The 19,322-nt window shown below is 29.3% G+C and overlaps 9 protein-coding genes and 1 non-coding gene across 10 annotated transcripts; 5 read left to right on the top strand and 5 right to left on the bottom strand.

The window, feature by feature from the left end:
* The first annotated feature begins 3,182 nt into the window (after positions 1–3,182).
* PWA37_003505 lies at positions 3,183–3,255 on the top strand. The gene has a single exon. It is a non-coding gene; the product is annotated as a tRNA-Met (tRNA).
* A 1,352-nt stretch (positions 3,256–4,607) lies between these two features.
* On the bottom strand, positions 4,608–5,075 carry MRPS8 (mitochondrial 37S ribosomal protein uS8m MRPS8; the record flags this gene model as incomplete). Its single annotated transcript, XM_064860028.1, has 1 exon — positions 4,608–5,075. One exon carries the CDS (start codon positions 5,073–5,075, stop codon positions 4,608–4,610), a length of 468 nt encoding a protein of 155 aa, XP_064713401.1.
* A 534-nt stretch (positions 5,076–5,609) lies between these two features.
* AIM36 (Aim36p) lies at positions 5,610–6,371 on the top strand (the record flags this gene model as incomplete). The annotated part of the gene is made up of 1 exon (XM_064860027.1): positions 5,610–6,371. One exon carries the CDS (start codon positions 5,610–5,612, stop codon positions 6,369–6,371), a length of 762 nt encoding a protein of 253 aa, XP_064713400.1.
* A 381-nt stretch (positions 6,372–6,752) lies between these two features.
* Positions 6,753–7,511, top strand: TPP1 (polynucleotide 3'-phosphatase; the record flags this gene model as incomplete). Its single annotated transcript, XM_064860026.1, has 1 exon — positions 6,753–7,511. The coding sequence occupies one exon, from the start codon at positions 6,753–6,755 to the stop codon at positions 7,509–7,511; it is 759 nt and encodes a 252-aa protein (XP_064713399.1).
* A 45-nt stretch (positions 7,512–7,556) lies between these two features.
* On the bottom strand, positions 7,557–9,245 carry PWA37_003501 (uncharacterized protein; the record flags this gene model as incomplete). Its single annotated transcript, XM_064860025.1, has 1 exon — positions 7,557–9,245. One exon carries the CDS (start codon positions 9,243–9,245, stop codon positions 7,557–7,559), a length of 1,689 nt encoding a protein of 562 aa, XP_064713398.1.
* A 524-nt stretch (positions 9,246–9,769) lies between these two features.
* RIM13 (Rim13p) lies at positions 9,770–12,109 on the top strand (the record flags this gene model as incomplete). The annotated part of the gene is made up of 1 exon (XM_064860024.1): positions 9,770–12,109. One exon carries the CDS (start codon positions 9,770–9,772, stop codon positions 12,107–12,109), a length of 2,340 nt encoding a protein of 779 aa, XP_064713397.1.
* A 170-nt stretch (positions 12,110–12,279) lies between these two features.
* Positions 12,280–14,091, bottom strand: NUP53 (FG-nucleoporin NUP53; the record flags this gene model as incomplete). Its single annotated transcript, XM_064860023.1, has 1 exon — positions 12,280–14,091. One exon carries the CDS (start codon positions 14,089–14,091, stop codon positions 12,280–12,282), a length of 1,812 nt encoding a protein of 603 aa, XP_064713396.1.
* Positions 14,092–14,795: 704 nt separating this feature from the next.
* Positions 14,796–15,440, bottom strand: NCE103 (carbonate dehydratase NCE103; the record flags this gene model as incomplete). The annotated part of the gene is made up of 1 exon (XM_064860022.1): positions 14,796–15,440. One exon carries the CDS (start codon positions 15,438–15,440, stop codon positions 14,796–14,798), a length of 645 nt encoding a protein of 214 aa, XP_064713395.1.
* An 887-nt stretch (positions 15,441–16,327) lies between these two features.
* FMC1 (Fmc1p) lies at positions 16,328–16,618 on the bottom strand (the record flags this gene model as incomplete). The annotated part of the gene is made up of 1 exon (XM_064860021.1): positions 16,328–16,618. The coding sequence occupies one exon, from the start codon at positions 16,616–16,618 to the stop codon at positions 16,328–16,330; it is 291 nt and encodes a 96-aa protein (XP_064713394.1).
* Positions 16,619–18,099: 1,481 nt separating this feature from the next.
* Positions 18,100–19,185, top strand: IDH1 (isocitrate dehydrogenase (NAD(+)) IDH1; the record flags this gene model as incomplete). The annotated part of the gene is made up of 1 exon (XM_064860020.1): positions 18,100–19,185. One exon carries the CDS (start codon positions 18,100–18,102, stop codon positions 19,183–19,185), a length of 1,086 nt encoding a protein of 361 aa, XP_064713393.1.
* Positions 19,186–19,322: the final 137 nt, after the last annotated feature.

The raw sequence follows: 19,322 nt of genomic DNA, 5'->3' as shown, positions 1-19,322 counted from the left end.
ATAAAAAGATTTTGTATTTTTTTTTTCTTTGTGTATTGAAACCAAATAAAAATAAGAAAATACATCATTAATTATTTTCTATTTCAAATTCACTTACTCTCTTTCTCTCTCTTCGTTTTCTACATTTATATATAAACGATTGTTTCATTTATTAAATTATGTATTTTTTTAACAAGTATATAATGGGTATCACAAACGCTGATAAAGAATTAGTTGTTCTAGTAATTAGACATTTAATAATTATTGAAATGTAAAGTTATTAAAAGAGAAAAGCTTTTTATTATATGTCATGTTGGATATTTATCCTTCTGGAAAACTTTTGTTCAGATAAGTAACTACATTCAGTGTTTTTTTTTTTAAATCTTATAATCTATAAAATTAAGCAGGTGTTTGGAGTAAGTTGAAAGCAAAATATATTAGAATATTTATACAATATGTGAGTTAGTATCTACATATACATGGTTTGTATCATATATTATAAAGTAAAGGTATAGAAAATATATTGTAACATGATTTAAAATCTTTTATAAATTCTGCCTAGTTTATAAGTTTATTAATTTTTAACGATTTTTGTCCTGTAATCAGCCATTTAACTATTAATTCTATAGTAACAATTATTATATTAATTGCAGTACTTTTATATGTATGACCTACTTTATATGTTCTATTAAAGATCCAAATATGGTATAAATAATTATTCATTTTTATAATTTTAATATTAATATATTTTATTCTCAAATTATTTTTGTTACAGTTTTTTTTAAACATTCCATGACAATTTCTTATTGTTTAAATATTAAAATAAAATTGTTATTTGTTTGTTACGAATATTTGGATTTACTCTTTACCCATTGTTTATTTTTTACTCTTTAATTGCAAAAAAAAAAAAAAAAAAATACATAAAGGGCTGACAAAACATAAAAATAATCACCATTTGAGTACACAACTCTTTCAAGTATAATAACCAATATGACTTTCCATAAATACACACATACAAAGCCATTATGAACTTAAAATATTGTTGAAATATAAAGTCATGATTAATTAGTATTGTTTCTAATATATACATTTGTTGAAATAGAATGTTCTAGAATGAAATAGATAGAACAATAAGATTTTAGTAGATACTAAACGATAAATTGTTGAGTAATAATTGTTAGGAGATCACCAAAAGTTGTTGAGTTTGTTTATTAAATATCTTACTGTTCGTAGAGGAAAATGGCTTAATGTCAACATATATAAAGTCAAGGATTTCATCATACATTATTTTTATCTTATTTACAATCTTTGTATATTATTACTTCTATGTTATATATAAAGAAAGAAAGTGAAAAACTCTATTATAATTTTGTGTACTAAATCTATTTAATATAATATTGAGAATGTTTACTATGTCTCCAATAACTACAGGCGCTCATTCTCAACAACATTACAGGAAAAAACATTCCATTTGTTCTACATATCAAGCGAATTCAATAAATAGAAATATATGGTATTAGACAATAGACGGCATATTTACCAGTTTTCTATATTAAAGTATTCTCTTCAGTATATTTTTAACATTCTTTTTTATTTATAGAAAAAAAAATCTTTTTAGAGAAGAAAAATGTTTTAGAAAGAGAATAAAAATTATGAAGGACCAAATTAAGCTTGATTATAAACATGATATATATATATATGTACATTCTCTGCATACCATTTTAACAAACTAAGAAACCAATTTACTTATTCCTTAATTGCACAATTCATTAAAATCACCTCTTCAAATATCTTGCATGTTATATAATAAGATGTTACCGCCACCAACATTACGCAGATTTTTAACTAAATCTAAAACACTCTATTGTGTTACTACACCACGTATTATTATTATACCATAACTTATTATCCTACATGTTTTTTGAGGCCCTGTTGAATTCTCACAAATAAATAATTAGGATGTGAATTACAAATTCACTAATACATTAAATTGAATACTTGATCGAGTTTCTGCAACGTATAAAAAGACAACACTCTCCGAAGATAAGACTATTTTTCGTAACTTTTCTCTTATATATATCTTATATGCTATATTATTGGAAAATAAGAGTTCATTACCGTCATTTCCATAAAAACTATTTTTAATTAGTTTTTTCTGTATATTATATGGTAGACAAATGTACCATAATATTAAGAAAACATTTTATTTTTCACTAAATATGTTTTTCAAAAATTCAAAAACATAGAAAACTTCAAAAAAAAAAGTTAGAATAAATAAAATAATTTATACTGTATACAGTCTATAATAAGTAAATATATATATTTAATACAAAAATAAAATGAGCACCTATAACTTAAGAATGTTTGTCATGACAATGAACGCTAAGTGCTACAAATTCCAACATATATAAAAAAAATAAAAGAACAAATAAAAGCATAAGCTTAATATATCTGTTTAATACATTAAGATTGTCTAGTAATTGCTTTACAGTTTGTAATAATTACTGTCTTTAATTATTTTAATATCCATTTAATATTATAATAAGAACTAATATATTATTTACTTCAATGCCTCATGTTGTAGTATGGTATGGTGAAGTTCTTTGTGTATTCCAGGGAAGCGCAAATAATATTAATAGTAATTCAAATAATCGAGACAGTAATCAACTATAGTCGATAGTATAATTACTAAAACGGTCTTATATATTAAGCGGCTTATATCGAGCTAATGTACTTATTCGAAGTTACTTAACTTGTTACTTGCTTGTTCTATTTTGTTTATACATAATATATAAATTATTTACAAGAAACGATTATGGAAGATGATCTTTTATCTCCTGAAAACGTTGTCCTTTTATATGTTTTCTGGAGCTCGATCGATTATTCAGATTACTACATTAATGACTTGACTGATTCAAACCCTAAAATTTATTATATTAATTTAGGTGCACTACTGGATTAGAACTGCATCCCAATTCTCTAATCATGGTGATTAGTAATACACGTGGGACTTAATAAAACAATAGGTAAATTCTAGATTTGCCAAGATCTTATGTAATCCAATCTTTTTATTATGCAGCATCTAATGTTGTAGCACATGTATGGCTTATTAATACACTAATTGGTTCTAGATTCATTCAGGATCTTATGTAATCTTGATGGTTATAACTATTCTATTCCACAACACCTCACATCGAGTTGAGGCTTCAGTAGCTCAGTAGGAAGAGCGTCAGTCTCATAATCTGAAGGTCGAGAGTTCGAACCTCCCCTGGAGCATTTTACTTTTTTACTCACTTTTAATTTGGTCACGTGATATGTATTATCCCTGATATTACTGTTTAGAGTTTTGTTTAACAAAATGACGGTTAGTGATATTTTTCTAAACTTTCCTTTTTGGCAAAAATTTACAAACATACATAAAAGCAGAAATAACTAACATAAGTACAAGAGAACAACTAGGAAAAAGGACAACGAACAAACAAAGAACCAAGGATTAAATAAAAATAGATATAGTACAAAAGCGTGTACTATTTAGTTATTGTAGAGTAGACATATATAGATATATTGTTATTCCAACAAGATTAACTATTATCAAAAACACATAACCATAAGATTATCACATGATCTCAAGAAAAAGCTGTGTTTGACTTGAGTTAAGGGGAGTGTGACGCCTGCTGTCGATGTAGACAAATACTACGAACTCTTTAATTAACAACAGCATTCTTGTTCTTTATGGTTATAAACACCATATTTATCTGTATATCCGTTTTTCTTTACTACTTCCTTGAAGCAGTACAATTATTATATCACATATAAAGAACAACAAACCAAAAATTATTCTGCACATTTTATATTCTAAAAGAAGTAGAAGTATATCTCTCATCATAGCTTTTCGTCCTTTACAAGAAGGATATCCAGAACATTCCGCAATTTTTTTCATCTCTGACTATTGCGGAAAAGGAGATTTCCCTAAATTCCGAGGTTCTATTTTCTTTTTCTTGAAAGATTAATATATTCATTAAATTTATAAAAATAATTCCAGCATCGTCTTATAGCAAAAGCAGTAAAGTATATTATGATAGTCTTGAAAACGACGACAGTTTGCTAGTTTCTTTATACACAAAAGCCTCTCAGTATTATATAAGCTAGGACTACCAAGTCGTCTTAAATTAGTTCTAGGTAGTAAACGTATTATATGTCATAAACAAGTTGATTACTTGCTCTTTTTATGTTTGTAATTCCCTCCTCAGAACATGACTGGTTTAGTCATATAAATAAAAAAGTTGTATACTACTTTAAACGACCTATTTCTATATATATAAGTTTAACTAAAAAGATCTTGTGATTATTGCTTAATGGTTGTAGCTTAATGAACTAATTGATGTGTTAGAGTGAACACATAGCAAAAGAAAAAAACGTAAAAAAAAATGCAAAGTTAAAGACAAGGGCAAAATAAGAACGGATAAATTATATATATTATGATAGATTATATACATGAAACTTCTTTTAGCTTATTTATAATTAATACATAATCGCGTTTTTAAAGAAAAAAAACACTTCTATTTTTATATTTCTCTCCTATGGACATATACATCTGTGATAAAGGAATATAGAAATAATTGGTTAATTTAATCTATTCTACATAAAACCTCACCACCAAGTTTTTTCTGAACGGCTTCATTAATATCCATAACAGTACCTTTACTTCTAACCAGAATCAATTCACCAGGCTGTAGAGGTTTAACATTACGAATCATGATACCGGAACATAATCTCTTTAAATCACTATTATTTAACATGATACGTAGACTTGGTTTTGAAATCAATTGACATTTATTCAAAATTGGTTTATTTTCTCTATATTTCAACCCTAACCATAACCTTCTTGTAGAAATGTTATCTGGAGTGACTTCTACATATTCTTTATCCGGTCCTTTCGTAGACCCCTTTTGTAATGAAGAAATGAAACCCTGTTTATAGAGATTATAAGCGAATTGCAACTGTAGTTTAGAATAAGGAATCGAAGTTAATGATAATCTAACTCGAGTACAATTTTGCAAATGTGCACAGGTATGGGCTAAAGCAACTAATGACATGGGGTGATAAAACTAGATGAATATATGTATATATATAAATAACTAATGGGACTATGTTCTTTTGCAATCTAATCTGGGTTGTTCAATATCCTAATTTCTTCAATTATTAATAAAGGACATATACCTAAATAAGCCAAAAGTGAATATTGGCTACCAAAACTTGTACATGTAGGTAATAATGTTTGTGTAATTCATATCTTCTTTCCTTATTTCAAATTTAGTCTAATACGAAATTTTATTTTTTTCTATTGAGCGGGTTAAAGAAAGGCTCGAACGAAAGAAATAGTACGAGGAAAGAAAGAGAAGTCTTATAAAAAAAACCTTATATGTTGAAATCACACAGAAAGTTAGATGAGAAAAGGAAGATCATATGGATCATATACTATTTTTTTATCAATATCAAGTTGTTGAGGACTAATTTTTAACGAGGGTTTTTACACTAAGTTACAATAACTGCAAAGCCAGTTGATCCTTTTGATCAGTCAGGTAACTGTTTATTGAACAAATCATTTGATGTAACAATCCCTTTTACAAATGATAAGAGTTCCAACAAGACAATTGATTCGCCCTTGTATGAATCAACTAATAAAACCGCTTACTTTAATACCACTGCCTTCTTTTTCAATTATGTCAAAGAGATGGTTCATTAATCAGTCCTCCTCTAACAAACGTTCTTCGTCTTCATCAACCACAAAGAGAGATGTCCCAAGTTTTAGAAATATCATATTGATGGCTTTAGTAGGTACAGGTATTTTTGTCTTTACTGTCAATTCCCTAGATCGAACTCAAAAGAAGACTACCTTTTCAGATATAGAATATACTAATATGATGAAAGGTTTAAGAAGAAGAGTTACATTGTTTACTCCTGGTGAGATTGATGTTAATCTTTTATATTTTAGCCATAATAATAATAGCTCAACTAAGAAAATCTTAGATCAATTAAACCTCGTTTCAAATTTGGTTATTGATCCTTTCGAAGTGATAGAAAGTTTCAGAAATGATTCGAATGGAAGATATGAAGCCATTTTGAATGATATAAAGTCTGTATATGGTAATAGGGAATATATATATCATTTACCTGATAGAATGTTAGTCTCTCTGTTAAGAGACTACATCAAGGAACATTGTCAAGTTGGTGACAAGATCACAATCCTTGATTTCCCTTCTAATATGTCAGACGCAATGGATTTTGAGAATGAAATATCTGAAATTAAACAAATTTACATTCCAAAGGATGAAAATACTTCAGATATTTGTAAATACTTTGAAACTGTGGATAAAGTGACACTTATATGATCACTACGGTATTCTTATCTCTCATTAAGAAATAAATCTTTTCTTTTACTTGGTATGTAATCTACTTGTATATATTTTCTTTATAAATAAATAAATATACTTTTTCTTACTATTCTCGAGCAACTTTTCAAAGTTGATCCTATAAACTACTTCCATAAAAACAAACCCATCACAGAAAATAATCAGTAAGAGTAATAGATAGATTGAAATAAAAATCAAATGAATAAACGTAAATTACTATAAAATTGAATGGAAACTTCCATAAAGGTGAACCATATATACCAGTTCCCCTCCTCTAACTTTTTTCCTGTTCTACCTTTGATTTTGGGGTATAAGTGACTTGATTTTATTAGGTTTTGCTTATTTCATATTAACTTTATCATGTCGCATCAGACTATAGCTAAACCTTATATAATTAAATATATACCAACCACAACAGTAAGGTTTGATAAGTCACCAAATCTTTATGGTTTTGATTTAGATCATACGTTAATTAAACCAAAGACATCAAATGCCATTTTCAACAAAACTGCAGATGATTGGCAATATGTCAAATACAATAATAATGTCTCTGTTGTACAGAAATTGCTTGAAATTATCAAAAACGATCCATTTGCTCTTATTGTCATTTTCACTAATCAAGGTGGTGTATTAACAGTTCCAAGAAATTCAAAAAGTTATCATAAATTTAATATGAAGATCAATCTTATATTAGAGGATATAAAAACTCATGGAGGTGGTAATGAATTGTTGAAAAGATTATGGATATATTCTTCTACAAAGAAACCTAAATTAATGAATAGTAAAACTATATCATCTGCATCTAACCAAAATAACATTGTTAAATTGGCCCATTTTAAGAATGTTAAAATATGCAAAGAAGGTAACGAAAACAGTAATATTTCCACTATTACTGTGGAAGATAAATTTGAGGAGATGCGCAAGCCAGGGATAGGTTTATATGATGAATTTATGAAAGATCTTCAATTAAAAATGAATAATTTATCAACTGATAAAAATTGTTGGAAGTGGTATTGTGGGGATGCAGCTGGTAGAAGGTTTGATTTTAGTAACTCTGATAAGATATTTGCTGAAAGAATACCAATTCCATTTAAACTACTAGAAGACATATTTATTTGACAAGTATATCGATATACATAAATACATACACATATAAATTTTTGATTAATTGATTTTAGCTTTGTGATAAGTATTCCCAATTATAAACAGAATTAAAATACAACTTAAAAAGGCATTTAGTCTAATAACATAAAAAGTATATTCATAACATTTAACACCTGCTTTACATGTTGATTCATTAGGTTGCGTATAATTGGATAAATTTTGTGCTAATATTGCTGTATACCATTTAATTGTAATCAGACAACCTGTTGTACATACTCCCCATATTTTACTGAAATTCTTTGTACCGAATGAATCCGCTATAATAGATGGGAAAGATCCAAACATAGCACCAAACGCATATCCAAATATTATTGAAGATTTATAAACATTAGCCAACGAATGTTTTGTTGGATCGACTCTAATAATAATTATAGATCCAATTATTGTAAACGTAGATGCAGTAAAAGTAGTCCATATCCTTTGTGAGTTTAATCTTTTTTTTAAAACATCTGAAAAAAATCCAGATGATAATCTACCAACAAATGAGGATATTGAAACAATTGCCACTTGTGTTGCTTGAATAGTAGCTGTATCTACTGGCTTATTATTGTTACTATTATCACTTGACATAGAATTTACTTGAGCTTGTACAATGAATCCAATAGAATATATATACGTCTGACCAATACCTTGTAAAATTGCAATAATCACATAATATAAAAGAAATTTACTTGATTTCACACAGTCCCAAATATTTTGATCATTTTTCACTATTTCTTTAAAATTAACTACTAAATTATTCTTTAAATGATTATTATTACTGAAAAGTTCATTTACACTACTCACTGATGGTCCTGGTGACTTATTTAATAAGGAGTGGACACCATCAGCTATCTCATTTACGATACATTCTGGGGATCCTACTCTTGAGTTTCTTGTTAATTCTCCTGAGAAACGAGCTATTTTAGTTGAATGTCTTGATTTAGATTCAGTCCTATAATGATGTGCAGCATGATCGTTGAAAGACTCTGTAAAATCTGACATATGGTGTTTCAAAAATGACCCCTCATCCTCGGCAGAATTGGACAATGTTGCAGCTAGTTCTGGTTGACTACTAATAGTGTCTGTTAAAACATACTTGGATTCTAAATCTTTAATATAATTATAATCAAAAACATCTAATGTGAAGACACCAATAAATGTCATTAAAGAACATGCAATTAATAGAAATAAAAAAACTGCCTGAATATCCCCCTTAAAGATATTACGACATATCAATGAAAATAATAAACCAGACAACCCATACAAGGAAACTGGACAAGCACCAGATATACCTCTATGATTTGGAAAATTAGTAGTACAAACCTTCATACCAGAGTATAATCCAGATATGGCACCATAACCTACTAAAACTAAGGCCAAAAAGATCAATAAAATAGAAGAAATTGCATTTTTATAACATATATACAAGATAGTATAAGCCAGAAATGTGGAAATCGAACCTACTAATGTGGCTATTCTAGGATTAATGTCAACTAGAACTCCAGCGAACGTACCCAACAATGAACTACCAATATTTAATGCCAATGCAATATTGCTACTGTATTTAATGGATATATTACACCTAGATAATAATTGTGGTGCATAATACGAATACATATAAGGAGTTCCAGAACCTAAAGCAACAATATTACTCCCAATGAATGTTTTAATAAGAAAAATAGAGGAAGGTGACTGACAACCATCCATTTTACCAATTCAATGTATATTGAAACACACACTTAGACTATGTATTCTTTTTATTTGATGTATTTTAGAACTCTGCTGATATAATTTATCATACAAACTGTTACAAACCTCCCAACTGATTTAAAATACGCTTAGGTTGGTTGATCTGTCTATTTATATGAGGTATATCCTAATAGCCATAGATCATATGAAAACTCTGTACCAAAAAAAATAGATGTGTCAAAAATAGGAATATACAAAAAAATTTAAAAGAAAAGGAAATATGATTTTTCGAGATGTTTAATTACTTCAAGTAGATATGAAATAATACGCATATAGACAGACATTAACAGCGTGTTGTATGGATTTGTGCGTGTTAGGTTATTTAAAACCTTTTAGCTGATACAAAAATGGCCAACTAAATTTCCTCGTTTTCTATTTTCATCTTAAATGGTAATGCCAATTTAATGAAGTGATAAACGAAGAATTCAACTGATAAGGTATATATCTGTTGTAAAATTTATGCATAAATAACTCTAGGTAAAATGTTGTCAGATAAAGTTAAACTATTAAGCATAGAAGGTAATTCTGAAGTACACACAGATAGAACTAAAATTGAGTCAAATATAAAACAAGAAAGCGATCTTAATGCTGATAATGAAATATGGGAGGCTGTAAACAATCTTTGGAAAAATGTATATTTAGGAGATAAATTAATAACTAGACAAAAATTTAAAAAATTGATCGAATACTCCCAAAATATGAAGAAAAAGAACTCAAAATTGATAAAACTTTTATTACAAATAGGAAAAGAAATGAAAAATTATGATAAGAATAATGAGAAATTTTGGCAGACTTCCAAGGTTGGAAATATGATGTATCCTCCCATTAATATTGAGGATGCTTCACCTATACCATGGAATAATACTAAATTATTGAAACTAAATCTTGATAAATCAACAAGTCTGACACAAAGATACCCAGATGTAACAAGTTTATCTGTCAATGAGGGGGTTGTTAATTCTATTGAACAAAATCCAGATATATCAAATTGCTCTCTAATTACCTCTTTAATAAATATTAATAGGTTTAAACATGAATATTATCCCAAAATAGAGAAATTTTCAGATGCACCAAGTAATCGATATCACCTTAATCTATGCTTTAATGGTTGCATTAATAGATTAATTTCTGTTGATACAGATCATATTCCATACAATAAAAAAACTCACAAACAATTATCTTTATATAGTAATAATATTAAAGATAAAATAGTAGAACTAGCATATTTACAAATTCATGGTGGCACATATAAGAGCAGTGGATCAAATGTGGCCATGGACACATATCTATTGACTGGGTTACTACCTGAAATTGGTTCTACTAAGAAATATTCCTTTGAAAAATTAAAACAGTTTTTCGAGGCCAATTTATGTATTATGGCTCTTGGAACAGGCGATGACTCTAGTAAGTTAAGATCCCCTCTTTTAAAGAACCATGATTATTCTATTCTTGGATTTGATTCAAAGAAAAGAGAACTTAGTATTCAAGATCCATTAAATTCTAAATCTACTCTCACTATATCAGAGGATGAACTGGAAAATAAGTTCTCTCAAATTTATATTAACTGGGATACAAACAAATTATTTAACTCTGAAACCAAATTCACTTTTTATTACGATACAGAAATATTTAATAAATTTGAATCTAATTTTGATAAACCTATATTTTCGATCCAAAACAAATCTGCCTCAGCAAATGAAACTGTATGGGTTCTTTTGGAGACACATTTAACACCAAACCATTTTACTGAAGTGCATTATGCATATCTACAACCTGTGCCAGACAAAATGACTGATCCATTGTTTATGCCAATAGACAGTGCATCTAACATTGGATTGCAACTAATTAAGATAAATATACCAAAGGGTAAAAATAAAAAGTTTATCTGTTACTCCAATATATCTAAATGGTTCACAATCCATTGTTTTTCAGTAGAAAATAATATTGAATTGAAAATGTTGGACACTGCTGATATTTATAAATCTACAGAATTTCTTACTTATACAGACCAGATGAATAAAAACTATGGACACCCCCAATATTTCACTAACCCAACGTTCCAACTGTGTGTTCAATCCAAAATTGATAAAGAAATAATGATTACTTTGCAATTTTTATCAAAATTAAATGATTTAAAGCTAAACTTCCAATTGTTTGATAAAGATGATTTATATCTATCTAAGCCGATCTTATTTGATCAGTATTACTATATACAGCACTATGAGAAACACAATGTCCCCTTAGAGACAAATCATAACTATCTTTTAATATGTACTTGTTCAAGTAATGAAACTATTTTAAATAAATTTAAACTAATTGGATATTGTTCCAAAGATAAGAATAATACTAAAGATTTAGAATTGAATAAAAATATTTTATTACAAAGAATTGATAGAAAATTTGGTGAATTACCGTATAGAAAGGAATTTACATTTCAATTTCCATCATCACCCACTCTTGAGCATGATTATAATCATGGACATATACAATACCAGATTTCTAATATTGATAAAGAAATCAAAAGTAATGCATTGTTTATTCGTCTTACACCAATGAACAAATGTATTGGTGATCGAGGTGTTGATTTAAATTTAAAAATTTCAGTTAAGATATATGATTCAGAGACTTTTGAAATATTACATGATGAAAGTGGCTATTATTATAAAGGTATTATTATTAATGACTTTAAATTTACAATCAATCATTCACCTATAATATCCATTGAAATGAATGAGTTAACAAAACAACATATTTTTCCAATGAAAATATACCTTGGATCCAGAAAGGATATTTTAGTTAATATGAAAGGAGTCAAAAAATAAAGAAAGGTTTTAATCTGTAATAAATTCCATGACCCTATCAATATTATACAAATTTACAGATGCCTGTTACCTATAAATATATATAAATAGACATGTATAAAAAATCGTTTATTATATATATATATATATTACACAATCTACCTGACTATAATTCTCCCTCACCATGCATTTTATAAGTTATTCCAACCAAATAACCAATTATTAACTGAATGTAACAAGGTATTTGTTTGATTCTTTGATAAAGATGTATTATTTGTAGAATTAATTGAAGTAGAATTATATTTACTTTGGGACAATTGTTCTTGTTCACGCATTTTCTTTTCTAAATTTTGTAAGAAATTATGATTGTTTGCATTTGTGTTATGAATAAATAATGATTTCCCATCTTTGATTGTTAATCTATGATTAGATAAAAATTTACTACCTTGTGTTATATTACTTGTTTTCATTGGAGAATTGCTATCATTTTTGTTTAGATCTGAATTGGCTATGACATTTACACCATTTTCTATACTAGATATTGCTGGTGTATGAATAGAGTCATCAGTTATCGGGCTGATACTTGGTGTTATCCCATTTTCTCCAATATTTTCTGATTTTGATATTTTACAGGAAGCCAGTTGTTCCACAATTTCTTTATTATATGGTAATACTCCAAGGATACAACCAGTAATAACTTTCCCATTTTCTTGTAATGCACGTATAGCAGATCCTTGAGAATCGTAAGTTAATTTAATCCATCCATCACCAGTAAAGATTGGATACTTTTTTCCATTAGTCTTTGGATTAAATTTACTTATTCCTGTAGAACTTCTTAAAACTTGGAAATCTTCTAAAATATTACCAAATTTAGAGAAATGGGTAATAATTAAATTAGAGACAGATTCTGGATAACCAAACACAATAATAGCAAATTCGTGCTTCAGTTGCGATGGGTTTGTTGTGTCATTAGACACCTCGCCATTTAGATGGTTACTGTTGTTATTTTGCTGTTGATTTGGAGTAAAATTAGGTGAAGAAACAAGGCCGTTATTGTTAGTTAATCTGGAATCCTTATCAAAAGCATTGTTTACATGGGATATATGAGAGCTATTGTTCAATGTTTTGTTTGTATTATTATTATTATTATTTTTATTATTGGAGGAACGTAATGTGAAAAGTGAAGTAGTCGAAGTTGATACATTGTTGTTAATAGGTAAAATTGATGTGGACTTAAACTCTTCTTCTGTTTTCCAATCGTTTAATGAAACCATCGGTGGCACATCAGTTGAATCATGTAATAAATTATCAGCATTTAAAGTGTTGTTTACAGCATTGCTTAGACCAGTGGAGTTATTAAAGTTATTTTCATTGTTAAGGGAAACAATTTTCTTGGAACCAAAGCTGATAGTATCAAATCCATCATCATTAGAACAGTCCTCATTTTTTTTATTAAGTGGATTCAATGGATTTGGATTTTTCCCGGTAGGATTTATGACACGTTTAAAAGATGGTCTTTTGACAATATTTTGTGGAATGGCTCTCTTTTTTGAATTAGTGAACCACTGAGGTTGTCCAGAGTTAGTATTCCTAGTGGATAACGATGTGTTTACACCTGAAGCAGTAGTGGTAGTGGTAGTGGTAGTTGAAAGTGGATTATTCATTGCGTTTATATTTCCGTTATTGAAGTTATTTGAGGAGAATAATGATGAATTGTTAATAAGACTATTATTATTGTTGTTGTTATTATTAGTGGTTGCAGCTGCGGAGGTGGACATATTAGAGATGGGATTTGACATAGTAGTAAAAGGTTGTTGGGAAAATGCGGATCTTGTAAAATTGTTCGTAGTATTAGAATTATTAAACAATTGTGGTTGTGTAGCAGACATATATTGTTGTTGAATAAAAGAATTTTGCTGCTGTTGTTGCTGTTGTTGTAGATTTTGATGTTGGTTTTGAAACTGTGGAGGTGACAATACAGAAACGTTGCCGAACCTATCCATACTTGAAATGATGTTTGTCTAACGATGGGAGCAGATTAGAAAATAAATGTACCTTGTGAGGAAAGAGTGGTATACTGAATGTTTAGACATGGATATAAAAAACCAACTATCTGAAAAATTAAACTGATAAAAAGAACCAAACTGTAAGATTAATGTATAGTCAATTATTAATTAGTATATATATGTATATGTCTTGTTTTGAATTAAATTCTTATTGCTTTACAAAAAAAAAAAAAAAAAAAAAAAGTTGTGCATAAATTTCTGGATGTATGGGTGTGTAAATACAGAATTACGACGGAATCCAATTCCGCAAGAAACACGTCTCGTAATTACCTTTCCGAATTCAGAAACAAGGTGTCAGTATCTTTAAGATAATAAGAAGTTTTATATAAATATAAAAATGTTAAATCAACAAAAGAGGATCAGTAAAAAAAAAAAAAGAGAAGAAGAATAAAAATCAAATCTCTTTGAATGATATATACGATCAACTGGAATATATTATAAATCTATAAAAAGAAATAAAAAAAAAAAAGAAAACTATAATTGTGAGAAAATATATATAAGAGCTATTATTATTATTATTATTATTATTATTATTATTATTATTGTTGTTGTTGTTGTTGTTGTTGTTGTTGTTGTTGTTGTTGTTGTTGTTGTTGTTGTTGTTGTTGTTGTTGTTGTTGTTGTTGTTGTTGTTGTTGTTGTTAAACTTTTTCTACTAGATGTGTATCCACGTCATAAATCAAACCTAATATTTTCAGACCTTTAAGTTCTACTGCATTTTTGACAACATCTAGCTTCAACAATTTCTCAATTTGGGCAAGAACGTTCAATTTAGCTATTATCTTACCTCTTAATAACAAATTATTTTCATCTTTAACAGTCTCGGTGATATAACTCCAGTTATTTTCTATAATCCGATCGATATCTTCCAAATGGTAGTACAGTTTCGATAAATTTGCCTTTGGCAATAAATCTCTTCTTTTTAAAAGACAAGTGTTGACCCCACCACAGTCGGTATGTCCACAGACCACAATTTGTTTGATGCCGACACAATCAATAGCGTATTCTAAAGCGGCAGCAGTAGAAATGTCATCTTCCTTAAAAATGTTTGCTATAGTTTTTACAGTGAATACCTCACCTTGATTGTAGCCGAGACAAGACTCGTTATAACGTGCATCGGAACAACCAAGGAAGAAAGTGTGTGGTTCATGTTTAGTTTGAGCGCCAAATGGAGCAAAGGAAGTGGTTGAATTTTGTGATTTTAAGGGGAAATTTCTTTTAACCCATTTTTCGTTTGCTAATAAAATATCAGTGGATGAATATGTTTGAAGAATATCAATACCCATTTCTTAAAAAAATAAATAGAGTCTTTTACGAATTTGTGTGGTATATCTGTGTATAGTTTATATGATGTTTTTGATTACATGTGTTACATTAAGTTAAAAAAAAAATAAATTATGTAGTTTCTTATTTTCTTCTTTCCATGAGCTTTCAATTTAAGTAAAGTAGTTTTGTTGAACAATCTAGTATATATATATATATATATTCACATATGTATGAGGAGTTTAAGATATGCATGTATTTGTACAGATAATGAATAAAGAAAAAAAAAGCCAAAGCAATAAAAAAAACACATTTACAAACCCAGATTAAGAATTTGTGACATCATAACTCCACTCTATAATGCTCGAAAGAATCAAAATGTGGCTGGAGGATTATTAGAACAATATATCTATGATTGATGATAAGAACGCTATTGTTTCATTCATTTTTTCACAGATTTCCAGTATTTCCTCATACAAAAAAGAATATTGTTTCCGTGGAAAAGACTAACGTAAAACAATAGTCAAGGGCAAATAATACACAATAAGATGATTATTTAGCGGGGGTAATCAATACGTCACTACGCCGTAGTTATTGTCGATGTTCGAAAAAAAGAAAAAAAAAGGAAAAAAAAAAGAAAAGAGTATTAAATTTACAAAAAAAAGGTGGAGGAGAAACAAGCGGGTTAGAAAATAAAAAAAAAAAGGTAGCCAATAATAATATATATATATATAAACATATATAGAATATATATGTTTATTACATAATACAAAGAAAACGATGTCTCATTTGAGTATTTTTGGTGGAGATATGGTATTATCTCTCTTATACGAATCGATACAGATTTATTATTATTACTATTATTATTACTGTTACTGTTATTATTATTGTTGCTGCTGCTATCAAGTCTTTATTCAGGAACTTTCAAACCGACATGGTTAGCTGTCTTAGAAATTCGTTCGCGTTTAGTTAATTGATTCAGTGGATTATATAGATCCATTAACCGTCTATATTCTGTCTCGTTAGAAAGGAATATTCTGACACTATGTAGCATATTGTTACATATTACTGGATTTTGATATTTTTTCGTAGCTATATAGTATTTTCTAACGTTTCGCAATTCTGATAATGATAGTCTTTTGTTCAATAGTAAAAGTCTAAGGATATATCTATATTCTTGAATTACTGTTGAGCTCATCATGACTATAATAACTACAATTATTATTTACTTGTTTTGTTGTTATGTGTGTGTTTTTCTTTTCTCCCTTTAGCTCTAAAGACAAAAAGAAAAAAAAACAATTTTATAATCCAGGTATAAAAGAGAAAGTGAAAAATGTTGAAACAAAGTTTCTGCCAAGCGTTTTGCCTCGACACTTTCACTTCCATCCTTTTACACTATCTGCTTTTGAATTACAAGAGACTCTGACACAGATTTTTTTTCTTTCCAATATTGTTTTTTTTTGAGCTTGTTTCAAAATTACACATGGACATTCACGTGACTTCCGATATCTCGGGGGACAGGGAAGGGCGAGAAGAGAAAGGAGTCAAATTTGTTTGTTATTTGTTGTTTTTTATTTTTTTTTTTTCGTTTTCTTTTTTGTTATTTCAGTCACAGCAGTCAAATTGCCGTGATTTCGGAGAACATAATGACCTTTTTTTTTTTTTTTTTTTTTTTTTGAAGAAAAAGGGGTGAAATGCCTTTGAAATCTGATTTCTGATTTTACTTCTTTCTTTCTTTCTTTGTTTTAATCAGAGCGTTTTGTCACGGATTCATTTATTCATTTCTTCTGTTGCGTCTTATCCATTACTATTGGCTCAAAAAGTATTTTCCTTCTTTCTTTTTTTCTTTCTCTTTTTTTTTGTCAATAATAACCATGATTATCATAATCGTAATGATGGTAATAATAATCCTTTGCCATACAGAGTGTCATAAGGTGAACAATACTCGATGGCATTTTGTAGTTTCATTGGAAGACAAGAAGAATAAGAAGCAGTTGGTGCATCCCATTCCTTTGTCTCTTTCTCTTTTTCTCGAGGGAAACACATGCATTCGTGTATTGCACACTCTTCCTGCAAAAGTAAGCTTCGAGATCCAATCAATAATAACTGTTTGGGCATTTCTTACTACCACCATCCATCTGATTAGACCTTGTTTTTCTCTCTTCTCTTCTTTTCTTTTCTTTTCTCTTTAAAGCACATTTTCTTTCTTTCTATGGTCTATCTATCCTTCAGTTTGCTCTATGTGTCATCTCTTGTTCAGTAGATCCAAATAAAAGACCACAAAAGAAAGAGACAACAAGAAAAAAATTAAAATATAGAAACCCTCCTGTTCTATATAACTAATCAATTCCGTTCTTTCCCATTTTTCTTTTTCTTTTTTATTTCCCTCTTCTTTATATTCTTTTCTTTTAAGGATATATTTCTTTGAACATATACGCAAATATAAACTTTTTGTACTTTGGCTTTCCTACCTTCCCTCGTCTCTCTCTCTCTCTTCTCCTACCCCAGTTTCTGCATCACTCTACGTGTATATACAGATAGGAGCATTCAAAATAAATAAATAAATAAATATAAATATAAATATAAATATAATATACATTGAGACACTACTTCCCCTCTTTTGTTTTGTTTTGTTTTGTTTTTATTGATTTTACCATAAATTGAAGCACAAAAAAAAAAACAATGTTAAGAAGATTAATTACCAAAAGAACCTTCGTTACCTCTTTACAAGAAACCATACTGCCAAAGAAATATGGTGGTAGATACACAGTCACTTTACTACCTGGTGATGGTGTCGGTAAAGAAATCACAGACTCTGTGATCTCCATCTTTAAAGCTGAAAACATCCCCATTGACTGGGAAACTGTTGAAATCTCTGGTTTAGACAACAAAGAAAACGTTAAGTTGGCTGTTGAGTCCCTGAAGAGAAACAAGATCGGATTGAAAGGTATATGGCACACACCTGCCGACCAGGTTGGTCACGGCTCCTTGAATGTCGCCCTTAGAAAGCAACTGGACATATATGCCAATGTGGCCATCTTCAAGTCCATGGAGGGAGTCAAAACAAAGATCCCAGACGTGGACCTCGTCGTCATTAGAGAAAACACAGAAGGTGAATACTCCGGCCTTGAACATGAGTCCGTGGAAGGTGTTGTAGAATCCTTGAAAATCAGTACCAAGGAAAAGTCTGCAAGAATCGCCAGGTTTGCGTTCGACTTTGCACAAAAGAACGGCAGGCACTCCGTCTGCGCTGTTCACAAAGCCAACATTATGAAACTGGGTGATGGTTTGTTTAGAAACACCGTCACCGAGATTGGTGCTAAGGAGTATCCAGATATCAAGACCTCTTCGATCATCGTCGACAACGCCTCTATGCAGGCAGTGGCTAAACCACATCAATTCGATGTCATGGTCACTCCATCTATGTACGGTACCATTTTGGGTAATATAGGTGCCGCTCTGATCGGTGGCCCAGGTTTGGTTGCTGGTGCCAACTTCAGTAGAGAATATGCGGTCTTCGAACCAGGTTCCAGGCACGTCGGTCTAGATATCAAGGGTCAAAACATTGCCAATCCAACAGGTATGATTCTCTCAGCCACTTTGATGCTAGAACATTTAGGTCTAAAGGAATCTGCAAACAGAATCTCTAATGCCGTTAAACAAGTCATTGCTGAAGGTAAGCATACTACTAAGGATATAGGCGGTAAGTCCACCACCACTGAATTCACCGATGCAATTATTAACAAACTAGCCAACACCCCATTGTAAAGTATCCAAACTTAAGATATATCTGGAATGGATTTTGTGAATTTATTATAATTATTATTTTCTGTTTCCTTATTTGTACTATATTCGCCTATCATAACTAACGAATACATAAATACATAAATACATAAATATATATA

This window comes from Arxiozyma heterogenica (genome assembly GCF_036370985.1).
Source record: "Arxiozyma heterogenica strain weizmannii chromosome Unknown scaffold_27, whole genome shotgun sequence".
Classification (NCBI taxonomy): domain Eukaryota; kingdom Fungi; phylum Ascomycota; class Saccharomycetes; order Saccharomycetales; family Saccharomycetaceae; genus Arxiozyma; species Arxiozyma heterogenica.
Note: the sequence above shows the minus strand (reverse complement) of the source record. Positions and strands in the feature narration are given on the sequence as shown.